Genomic DNA, 12,882 nt, shown 5'->3' on the forward strand with positions numbered 1-12,882 from the left:
CGACTCTGCTTACCCCCCTCCCACCGACTCTGCTTACCCCCCTCCCACCGACTCTTCTTACCCCTGTCCCCCACGACTCTTCTCCCCCTGGGACAGACATGATTGGGCTAAATGGTGAGCTGTGTTGAGAAAAAAAACAAAAAGCCATCGATCACTGAAGATCACTCAGCAATATGTAGATATGTAGAACTATTCACGAATATTCTGTTCGTGAATAGGGCAAACATTTCTGTTTATTTCTTCATGGGTAATCTGTATCTGATGTGGGTTTCCATTGCATAGATCAGGAAACAAATTCTGAGTTTCGTGCCTTGTGGATTGCAGTAACTGATTTAAGTAGTGTCAGCCATGGTCCAGTGGTAGCATACTGTCTCAGGGCATAGCAGTATCTCATGACATTGTTCTGACAAAGAGCAGAGGGCCTCTCCCCAATAATGAAAGCACAAATGCTGGAAATGTTCAGCAGGTCAGGCATTTTTTGTGGAGGGAGAAACATTGTTAATGATGAGTCCATCAGTCTGAAACAGGAACTCTCATTTACTCTCTGCAGAAACTGCCTGAACTGCTAGATATTTCCAACATTATCTGATTTTATTTCAGATTTTTAGCATCTGCATTAATTTACTTTTCAATTATCCCCAATTATCAGTGAACCAGGCTGTCTGGTTGTTATCCTATCCCATTATCATATGGAATCCTGTGGTTTTCAAAGTAACTGCTGTGTCCCACATTACAACAATATCTCCATTTCAAAAAAAAGTAATTCATTGGTTGTAAAGCAGTAAACATCAAACTAAGCTTTTGTAAGGCATAAATGTTATTTCTTCCTTCCCACTCGTAAGGTCTGTGACTGAGAATAGCAGTCAGGTTTATTTTTTGCTTGTTCTCAGTCTGTGCACATCTTAAATGAAGATTTACTTTGGTTGGTTTATGGTGCTCCCTAGGATTAAACTGTCTGCTGAAACATGTGAGGGTTTGTACAGGGAGATTAAGTGCATCAATGATAGACTGGATGGTTCCATCACCCATAGAACTCTAACCTGGCACAATTCCGTGCCAGAGGAAAATACCTGTGCAGGGCGAGGATCATACTTGGAGAAGAACATAAACTTTACAAAAATTGGCTTTGTGAAATATATAATTTTATAGTGCTGCTCTAAATAGTTGTATTTTGGAAAATGCACTTTTAAAAAAGGACATTGCAGAAAAATTGTGATATACGATATGGAAGTTACAGTGGTGCCTTGCAGCATTATTATGGTTATTAGCAGCATTGTTGTGAGATGTGTGTGGCGGTAAATCGTGGAAATGTCAGGCTTTCGGTATCGTTTTGAAATGTCGTTAAAACCTTCAGCGTGTTTATTGTCACCTACTGCATTTTGCATGTGTTTGTTTAGTCTAGTGCAGTCAGGCTGAAATGTACTATTGTCACTTTATTTCAACCTTTCTCTGTTTTACGAAAGAAAGACAATTAAAAATAAATGTTCTTCTTGTTTTTGGTATGCTGAGAGTTCATGAAATGGTCAGTGAAGTGGGAACGCAGTAATTGCAGACTTGAGCCGGTGATATTTAGTAAGATGTTTTAAGGGGACTGGGAGAAATGTTTGGTGAAAGAAGTTTCGGAAAAAAGCTGGAGGGAAGAGAGAGATGACAAAGATGTGCAAGTAAATCAAGGGGGACAATGTCTTACACTGTTATTCAAAATAGTAAAAGATGCCAAAAAGCTACGGGAAAGTAAAGTAGAGTAAGCTGTACAACCATAGAAAGGTTTGAAGATGATTTTGATACTAATGGCAGAGATATAAATAACCAATGACAGCAGCAAGGGTAGGAGATAGATGACCAGCAGTTTCTACTTCTGGAGTGTGGTCAGTGATGTTCTGCTCGTACTGATGTTGTTCAATTTTAAAAAAAAACCCTCCTCCTGTGACATGGTTGGCTTAGAGAGAGGAGAATTCATGAAATACATCCAGAAGAGACTTTTAGGCTACACATGGAAACTTCAACTATAAAGGGGCAAAGAGGATTTGAAATTTAATGTCAGGTCCTTTGCAATTTTGTCCCTTGCTTCCCAAGCAGGCTGAGATACATTTCATGTGACTCGAGGATGTACCCAGTTAACTGAGTAGCCAAATTCTAGGAAACAAAGCTGGGAAAGTGGTAAAAATTTCTGTGGAGTATATTTCAATGGTAGTGACCATAACTTGGTAAAGATTTAGGGTAGAAAGTGAGGTCTGCAGATGCTGGAGATCAGAGATGGAAATGTGTTGCTGGAAAAGCGCAGCAGGTCAGGCAGCATCTAGGGAACAGGAGAATCGGCGTTTCGGGCATTAGCCCTTCTTTCCTGAAGAAGGGCTAATGCCCGAAACGTCGATTCTCCTGTTCCCTAGATGCTGCCTGACCTGCAAAGATTTAGGGTAGTTATGGAAAAGGCCAAAGACGAATCTTTGTCTGCTATGGTTAGCAATGGAGTAGATTGACATTAATCTGACAACTGAGGAGGTCCCAGAGGACTGGATGACAATTAATGTACCATTATTCAAGAAAAACTAGGAAACTACAGGCCAGTGAGGCTAACCTCAGCACTAGGACAGAATTAATCTCCACTTGGAGAGAGTAGAATTAAACCAGGATAGTTAGCATGGATTTGTCAGGGGGAGATCATGTCTATCAAGTTTGTCTTAACTTTTTAAGTTAAAAATCACACAACACCAGGTTATAGTCCAACAGGTTTATTTGGAAGCACTAGCTTTCGAAGCGGTGCTCCTTAATCAGCTACCTGGTGAAGGAGCAGCGCTCCGAAAGCTAGTGCTTCCAAATAAATCTGTTGGGCTATAATATGGTGTCATGATTTTTAACTTTGTCCACCCCAGTCCCACTGGCACCTCCATATCGTGGTTAAATTTTTAAAGGTGTGCATTATTGTAGAGATGAGGGTGTTGTGTGGTACATTAATTGTCGTCCAGTCATCAGATTAATGTCAATCTTCTCCATTGCTAACCATAGCAGACTAAGATTCATCTTTGGCCTTTTCCAAAACTACCCTAAATCTTTACCAAGTTATGGTCACTACCATTGAAATATACTCCACAGACATTTTTACCACTTTCCCAGCTTTGTTTCTTAGAGTTCAGTTAACTGGGTACATCCTGGCACAGTGGTTAGCACTGCTGCCTCACAGCACCAGAGACCCGGGTTCAATTCCCACCTCAGGCGACTGTGTGGAGTTTGCACATTCTCCCCGTGTCTGCGTGGGTTTCCTCCGGGTGCTCCGGTTTCCTCCCACAGTCCAAAAATGTGCACGTTAGGTGAACTGACCATGCTAAATTGCCCTTAGTGTTAGGTGACGGGGTAAATGTAGGGGAATAGGTCTGGGTGGGTTGCGCTTTGGCGGGTCGGTGTGGACTTGTTGGGCCGAAGGGCCTGTTTCCATACTGTAAGTAATCTAAACTAATCTAAAAATCCTCAAGCCACAATGAAATGTGTCTCAGTCTGCTTGGGAAGCAAGGGACAAAATTTGTCAATTCTCACATGGGAGACCAGTCAAAAGTAAAAACCTGTGGGATCTGGGGCTATTAGGCAAATTGGATCCAAAGTCAAAAAGTGTGGTGCTGGAAAAGCACAGCAGGTCAGGCAGCATCCGAGGAGCAGGAAAATCGATGTTTCGGGCTATAAGCCCTTAATCAGGAATCAAAATTGACTTTGTCACAGGAAGCAGAGGGTGATGGTCAAAGATTAATTTTGTGACTTGGAAGCCTGCGTCCAGGAGAGTACCACAGGATTTGGTGCTGTGTCCCTTGTCATAGGGTATGTTAATGATCTAGACACAAATCTAAGAGAGATGACCAGTAAGTTTGCAGATGACATGAAAATTGGTGCGGTGAATAGCGCAGGTCCAAACCTTGTACTACAGGATCATATTGATGGGATGGTCAGATGGACAGAACAGTGGCATGTCAAATTTAAAAATGTGAGGTGATGCCTTTGAGAAAATTAACAAGGCAAAGGATTATAAACTGAATGGTGGCACCCTTGGAAGAACACAAAAACCTTGGATAGTGTATGTGTATGTGTCCAGAGATCCTTGAAGGAAGCAGGGCAGATATAAGCAAGGTGTGTAAGAAGGCATTTGGATACTTTTATTAGTTGAAGCATGTAGTATAAGTGAAGGGAGGTTATCATGGAGCGGTATCAAACTTTAGTTGGGCCACAGATGGAATAGTACATTTGGCTCCAGTCGTTGCCCTATTGGACAGATGTGATTTAACTGGAGAGGGTGCATAAGTGATACACTCAAGCCCAGGCAACATCCTGGTGAATCAGTTATACAAAGAGATTAGAAAGACTGGAGTGTAGTATAAGTGAAGGGAGGTTATCATGGAGCTGTATCAAACTTTAGTTGGGCCACAGATGGAATAGTACATTTGGCTCCAGTCGTTGCCCTATTGGATAGATGTGATTTAACTGGAGAGGGTGCATAAGTGATACACTCAAGCCCAGGCAACATCCTGGTGAATCAGTTATACAAAGAGATTAGAAAGACTGGAGTTGTTTTTCTCTGTGAGGTGAAACCTGATTAAAGTGTACAGAGTTATAAGGGACATTTAGGGGATAGATAGTAGAGAGGGTCAATAACTACAGGGCACAAATTTAAAGAAAGGGCAGGAAAATAATTTTCAACAAAAGGTAGGTGGGTATCTGGAAATCACTGCTTGAAAGGATGGTAAAGGCAGAAACCCTCACAACCTTTTAGTAGTATTTTCAGGATCCCTTGAAATATCATAGAATACAGGGCTACAGGCCAGATGCTGGTGAGGTTTGAGTGGATAGGTACTTGATGACTGGTGTGAACATGGGGTAAAGGACCTGTCTGTGCTGTAAAATTTTGAGGTGTTGACTAACTGTACTGCCCAGTGTGTTTCTGAAACCTGCAGAGTAGAATGGCAGTAAGTTCTATTCCAGATTTATGATGAGCACTATGTCAATACCAGTCTGTCCATTTGACCACGTCAGTAGTGAGTGGGAGTTAAAAACAAATCCTCCAAAAAAATCTTGCTTCTGATTGCAGCAAAAGCTGAATAATGGATGGGCTTGAATCAATCTGAGTGTTAAGTGATTTGATTCATGCTATTTCTTTAGTTTCATGTGCAATATTAGCAAGTTCCAAGCAATGCTTTGTAATCCCATATGAGTGAATATAAATGTATTGACTCTTGGAAAAGATTTTACTGTGTAGGCCATCAGTACTCGGTTCTGTTTATTTTCTAAATCTGCTGATGTGGACTTTGTCCATTAGTAACTCTTGATTCAGTGATCAGGACAGGTCCTAAAGCTAACTTACCTAATATATTATCTCAGCCCAGAGGCACCATGTCAGATTGCAGTATTTCAAAAGATCTTTGCATTATTGAAGTAGGATGGGATTAAATCTTTGGCCTTCTATTTAATAATAACTTGCTGAGAAATGAGAAAGAACTTCTCTCCAAAGCACCAATCTTCACAATCTCAGCACATATGATGCTTCACAACTAACAGAACACTCCAAAGTGTAGATATTGAATGTGTGTTTCCTATATTATGTGCAGCTGCATTCAGTATGTGCTTAGCAAATTCCTGCATATAGCACTGTGGTGATGACCATCTGTTCTTCATGTAGTTGTCGTATAACTATTGTCACAGGACATAGGAAGATTCCCCTGCACTTAGCCAAATTGTACCATGGGATTTTTACATCCCTGAGAGAGCAAACGGGGCTTCAATTTAACATCTCATCCAAGAGACAGCCTGTCTGATGGCATTTCCTTAGTGTTGCACTGAAATGTCAACCTTTGGAATGGGCACAAGTCCAGCACTGTGATTCCAACCCATGACCTTCTAAATCAAATGAGAGAGTGCCTCCATAAGCCAAGGCTGACAGCTTGTAATATTAATATTTTTTTAAAAGGTTTGCGCAAACTGTTTTGTGCTGCTTATTTGAAAATCACTCCAATTTGGTCATTTAGTCAGCTTGGGTTGCCCTATGTGGTACAAAATTATACAATTCATATTGAAACCAAATTTGCTGAATTGAGAGAGTCTATGGTACAAAAGAATGCATTAAATTCTCATTTTACTGTCATTATTTTGTTCGGTTCAGATTATTGGGTAATACTAGGGAGCATAGGTTTAAGGGAAATGTGTAAGGAAAGATTTTTTTACGCAGGATGATTAGCACCTGTGTTGCCGGAGCGGTGATAGAAGTAGATATATTAGCAAAGTTTAAGAGGCATTCAGTCAGACGTGAACAGGTAGGAGTACAGGGATAAGGACCATGTGCAGGCAGATGGGATTAGTTAGGAATGGCATCGTTGTTAACACAGACATGGTGGACTGAAGGGCCTGTTCCTTTGCTATGCTGTTCTATGTTCTACATGCCATATACACAGAAAAATGATGTCTGTTTGTCAGAAGCAAGTTTACCTGTATTTCCTCATTGAGTCCATATTTAGTGCATTCAAGAATTAATATGAACTCTCTTTTGTGTTCTCTTACCTGGACAGCTGTTGTTTCTTTTAATAATCTGTTCGTTCCATGTATTCTGTGTCCATCTAACACAAAAAAACTTCTCTATACTGCATATATGAATTTATTTTGATGGCTTTGTTCCCAATCATGATTCAAACCTATTTGAATGCTTTTACCTAGGATTATGCCTTTTCAAATAAAGCTTTTTGCTGTTTTCCAAAGTTGAAAATCCACTTTAACTTTAGAGAATGCCACTTAGCACTCAACTACTGCTGTCAGAAATCTGCCAAGTGATTGCCAGTGCTAATATTGTATGAAACGTGATCAGCTATGATGCACTTGTTGACTGCTCAAAAACTAAAGCTGATTTCTAAAATTACTTCAGAGCCTTTGTGCCATACTAATGAACCAAATATTAATGACTCTGCAGACCTTGCACAAACCTTATAGGCAGACTAGTTTGCGGTAAAGCTAGTGGGGCATTTGGTTCATTAGTGCGTCAGTGAATGAACTGTATGATGATGAAAAATCCTGTGGCATGATATGATTTCAACAGTGGATAGCTCAGTGATTTATAGGAGCCACCTGTTAACTACATCATTAGAAATACCAGTGTTGACATTTGAACTAAGTGCCCCAACGCAAGGGAAGAAATAGGTGCTTAGTCTGCAAAGTTCTTAATGATTTTGTTAAAGTGTTTACTGTTCACATAGTAAAGACATCAAATGAAGTGAACTTTCTTATTCAAACAGCATAACAGTATATCCATGCTGTAGTTTCAATCTCTCCAATTGGAGTATCTACATTAGGTTGCCATTTATAGACATTTGTTCTCCCACCCCAAATTAATAGCATTACGTTTTGGTGACCTGTCCTTCGATTACACAACACTGTGTAATCTGTAATATTAAATTTAATTTTGGGCAAAATTGTATTCTGTTCAAATCTGCAGAAAATTACATACTGACCACTTATTATGCTGAAGAACCAACATATGTTAAGTGAATCCTAGTGTTTTCAAACAGGAGCCATCATTGGAGCTGTATTTTAAAAGGACACAATGCCATCAATAATTCTAAAAATCATAATTTTAAAAGCAATTTGGAATCCTTTTACAGGCAGTAATCCGAGCTGCTTAAACAAATTTGCCATTGATAAGGACTGGTTGAAACACCAAATTTGGAAATCAGTTTAGACTGTCAAGGATTGGTTGTAAATCTTAATTTCCAATATACCCTGGGAATTGAGTGTAGGCATTACTGATTTGTGTCGCATCTTGTGATAGTGTTACGGCATTGGGTTACTACTGTTAATTTGTTTTTTAAAATGTTGTATACATTCACACATATAAAAAGTATAGGTAAAAAGTATAGGTTGAACTTTTTTGTTTCTGATGGTGTTAACTGACAATATATTTTGTTAAATTTTACAGGAATGCTTCAAAGGAAGTTGGTCAACTCATAAGCTCCTCCATAAGAAAGCCAGTAAGTACTTTGTGGGTGACTGTGGCCATGGGCATTTCTGTGTTTATCACAGCTTAGTGCGTTAGGGCCTAAGTCACTCCAAAGACCTGAATACAAAAGTTAGACTGACATTGCAGTGCACTACAGAGGTAGAAGTGTGCTGTTAGAAGTGGAGTCTTTCAGAAGAAATGTTTAATTGAAGCTTGTCTGCGTTTCCAGTTGCATAAAATATCCCATAGCGCTCTTCATTTGAAAGGTCGAGGCACTCTCCTTTATACTCTGGGTCTAATATCTACTCCTCTGTCAACCTTAAAAAACAAATAGATCATCTGGCCTTTATCACATTGTGTTTGGGAACTTTCTGTGCACAACTTGGCAGTTGTGTTTCTTCCATTACACCTGTGATTATACTTTGGAAGTAATTCAATGTTAAGCACTTTAGGACATATCACTGTCTTGAAAAGTGCTGTTTGAATGCAGTTTTTCTTATGGACTTGGAATATGAGTAGCAGATAAAACTGCTTAGTTCTGAGTACTGTGCGTGTTTGATTTAAAATTGTACATCCATTTTATATCAAAAAATTGCAACCTATAAGATATATAAATGTTTATCACATTTATATCAGTTGGTAAACATGTTCTCAGCAACTTCAAACCACACCTGAATAGCTCAAGAACATACAAATGAAAAGTGAGGAAAACAGGTAGACAGGCCGACAATGAGGAATAGAACAAAGAAAGAACAAAGAACATTTACAGCCCAGGATCAGGCCCTTCGACCCTCCAAACCCAAGCCGATCCAAATTCACTGCCTAAACCTATCACCCAATTCCTAAGCACTTCTATCCCTCTGCTCCCCCCCACCTATTCATGCATCTGTCCAGATGCACCTTAAATGAATATATTGTGTCTGCCTCTGCTGGCAACACATTCCAGTCACCTCCCACCCTCTGTGTAAAGTACTTTCCACGTGTATCTCCCTTAAACTTTCCACCTCTCAACTTGAATGCGTGACCTCTTGTTATTGAGTCCTCACCCTGGGAAAAAGCTTATCACTATCCACCTTGTCTATACCTTTCCTGATTTTGTCGACCTCAATCAGGTCCCCCCATAATCTCCTTTTTTCTAATGAAAACAATCCTAACCTACTCAACCTCTCTTCATAGCTAGCACCTTCCATACCAGGCAACATCCTCGTAAACCTTCTCTACACCCTCTCCAAAGCGTCCACATCCTTTTGGTAATATGGCAAATAGAATTGTATACAGTATTCTAACTGCGGCCGAACCAAAGTATTGTACAAGTTTAACAAGACCTGCCAGCTCTTATACTCAGTACCCCATCCAGTGAAGGCAAACATACTATATGCCACCTTGACTGCTCTGTCCACCTGTGCAGTTACCTTCAGGGTACATTGGACCTGAACTCCCAGATCTCTCTGCTCATCAACTTTACCCAAGGCTCTTCCGTTTACAGTATAGTTGGCTCTAGGATTAGACTTCCCAAAATGCATCACCTCACATTTGCCCGGATTGAACTCCATCTGCCATTTCTCCGCCCAACTCTCCAGTTATCTATATTCTCCTGTATTCTTTGATAGTTCCCCATGCTTTCTGCCCCTCCACCAATCTTTGTGTCATCTGCTAACTTACTGATCAGACCAATAATGCCCACTTTCGTGCCAAACTTCTATCTCTAATCTCAACATTCTTCATGTCCCTGTCCTTAGTGAATACTGAATCAAAGTAATCATTGAGAATCTCACTCATTTTCTCAGGGTCAACACACAACCTTCCTTCCTTATCCTTTAGTGGACCAACCCTTTCTTTAGTTACACTCTCGCTTCTTATATATGAATAAAAGGCCTTGGGATTCTCCTTCATTCTGCTCGCTAAAGTTATTTCATGACCCTTTTTAGCCTATTTGATTCCTCGCTTAAGATCGGTTCTACTCTCCTGATATTCCTCCAAGGCCTGTTCTGTTCTTAGCTGCTTGGACGTTATGTACGCTTCCCTTTTCCTCTTGGCTGGTCACACAATTTCTCCTGTCATCCACGGTTCACAAATCTTGCCTTTCCTATCCCTTATTTTCAAAGGAACATGCCTATCCTGCACTATCTTCAACCTATCTTTGAAAGCTTCCCACATATCAAATGTGGACTTCCCTTCAAATAGCTGTCTCCAATCTACATTTCCCAGCTCCTGCCGAATTTTGATATAATTGGCCTTGGCCCCAGTTTAGTACTCTTCCCTTAGGACCACTCTCATCTTTGTCTACGAGTATTCTAAAAATTATTGAATTGTGGTCACTATTTCCAAAGAAATCCCCCACTGCAACTTCTACCACCTGGCCTGGCTCATTCCCCAACACCACGTCCAATATGGCCCCTTCCCTTGTCGGACTATCGACATACTGCTGTAGAAAACTTTCCTGGACACACCTTACAAATTCTGCCCGATCCAGATCCCTGACATTAAGCGTATCCCAGTCAATGTTGGGAAAATTAGAATCTCCCATCGCCACTACCCTGTTGCCTCTACATCTTTCCATAATCTGTTTACCTATTTGTTCTTCTACCTCACACTCACTGTTGGAAGGCCTGTAATACAGCCCCAACAATGTAACTGCACCCTTCTTATTTCTCAGCTCTACCCATAACGCCTCACTGCTCAAGCCCGCTATAGTGTCCTCCTTTGTGATACCATCCCTGACCAGCAATGCAACTCTTCTCTCCCCCTTTACTTCCTTCCCTGTCCTATCCAAAGCATCTATATTCTGGATGCCAAGGAAAATTCAGTAAATGTCAGGGCGTCCAAAAATGCTGTGCATAAGATGAGTTACTTCTTGAAGTGTGTCAGTATTGTACTGTCTCAGAGTCTGCTCTTCAAATTGCAATGTGGCATTTAGCCAGATAATTTATTTTGGTTGTTGGTTGAAGGAATAAGTATCACACCAGTTCATCAAAGAGAACTCTTGAGGTTTTCTTGGGAGAGATGGTATTGGGATTTCATGTTTACCTGAGGGGGCTGACCACCACTGTTTAATGTTTCATCTAAAAGACAGTGCCTGTAATAGTGCAGAATGTCCTGCAGTTCTACACTGCTGTGTCAACTAGATTTTGTGCTCTGGAACAGGCTTGAATTCTGAAACTTCTGACAGGAAATGAATGTGTAACAGACAGAGTGGTTTATCCCTTTTCGTTTCTAACCTGTCGAATGCAATCTGGATGTTTAGCAACAAGGTTTAGCCATTTCACTTTAAGCAAGATAACAATCTGAGCAATTAGGGATGGGCAATAAATGCTGGCCTAGCCAGAGACATGCTTAGCGACTATCTTTAGGATCTTGAATACTTCAGCCAAACTCATCCTTTTTAGTGCTTCATTGCAGCTCGCATGCATGTCACAGGTATCAGATGGACACTACAAGATAGCCCCTTTTTCTCAATACAGTATTTACAGGACCAATGGGCTGAGTGTTAGACTGATGGGGTCCACTTTAATTAAACACCAAAAGCAAAGTGCAGCATTTAGGACTTGTGTTATCTCAAAGTTATGATTTTGTAATTGAGATTCCTCCCACAATGAACCAGCAAATAAAACTAGCATGGAAAATGATTCTGAAATGCTGCATTATAGAAAATGAGTCTGGTCAATGAACACAATTATAACTTGTTTTCCATTACAGAAAATGAAAAGTCTAAAGAAGAATCCTCCAAAACTGAGAAAGATGAAGTTAACACTGATCCCTGGCCTGGCTATCGATACACTGGCAAATTGAGGCCGCACTATCCATTGGTACGTTGAAGACTAATTTTGCTTGAGTAGTTGACAGCACATTTTGGCATCGTGACTTCTGGAACAGTTTTATGTTGAATTAAAGCTGAATCTTTAGTGAACGGACAGGAGGGAATCAAATTGGTTATAGACCGAATTTCTGCTTATGCAGAACAGAAGTAAGCCATTCAGCTTTTTAAACGTATACCTACTTGTGGTACTGTGGCTTTTTTAGTACTCTTGCCTTCTAAAAATGTAAAACTCATAATTTTGAAATTTTCAATTGACCCCCAGTTTCAACTTTTTGAGGTAGAAAATTCCAAATTATCACTTGTCTTTGTGTGAAGAATTGTTTCCTGTCTCCAACTCATTGCTCTAATTTTACGTTTATGGACTTTGACTTACCAGTGAAAATAGTTTCTCTCTGTCTATCCTATCAACCCCTTCAATCATCAAAAACACTTCAATCAGATTACCCTTTAATCATCTATATAGATAAAAGAGAATTAAAACTTAGTTGATGCAAGTTGCTCATGAATTAACCCACATAAGAACCCATTTAATAATCACGGTAAGTGGAAATCAGTTTACTGAAAGTTGGATAAAAGCAAATTACTGCAGATGCTGGAATCTGAAACCAAAAGAGAAAATGCTGGAAAATCTCAGCAGGTCTGGCAGCATCTGTAAGGAGAGAAAAGCTTTGACAAAGGGTCAGTTAGACTCGAAACGTCAGCTCTTTTCTCTCCTTACAGATGCTGCCAGACCTGCTGAGATTTTCAAGCATTTTCTCTTTTGGTTACTGAAAGTTGGAACCTTCCTAACTGGTGTTGGCATGATGTGTTATTTCCCAGCTGTTCATTGGTTGTACATGTCACTATAGAGAAGTATCAACCATATAAAAGGTTTCTGTCTAATATCTTTATCCTTGTATGTCCTCTCATGTCCTTGTTGCTCTGTTATTTGAAGAAAGACTACCCAGTGTTCTACTACAGAAAGCCAGTTGAAAGATTTAGCTGGAGCTAATCTTTAAAATGTTCTATATATGTTTCAGAATTAAAAATTACTCCCAACCCAGAACTACAAATTATATTTATAGGAGCTGAAGTGAATCTCTAGTTAATGCCCACAATCTTCACACAA

The 12,882-nt window shown here is 40.0% G+C and overlaps 1 protein-coding gene across 1 annotated transcript in view; it reads left to right on the forward strand.

Annotated features, from left to right (window-relative positions):
* Window positions 1–12,882, forward strand: part of metap1 (methionyl aminopeptidase 1) — a 36,453-nt gene that overhangs the window by 6,501 nt on the left and 17,070 nt on the right. Inside the window, exons 2-3 of the mRNA XM_043674450.1 lie at window positions 7,937–7,988; window positions 11,654–11,763. Of these exons, the coding sequence (XP_043530385.1) occupies window positions 7,937–7,988; window positions 11,654–11,763 (162 nt within the window). The remainder of the gene's footprint in view (window positions 1–7,936; window positions 7,989–11,653; window positions 11,764–12,882) is intronic.

This window comes from Chiloscyllium plagiosum, chromosome 32 (assembly GCF_004010195.1).
Source record: "Chiloscyllium plagiosum isolate BGI_BamShark_2017 chromosome 32, ASM401019v2, whole genome shotgun sequence".
Lineage (NCBI taxonomy): Eukaryota > Metazoa > Chordata > Chondrichthyes > Orectolobiformes > Hemiscylliidae > Chiloscyllium > Chiloscyllium plagiosum.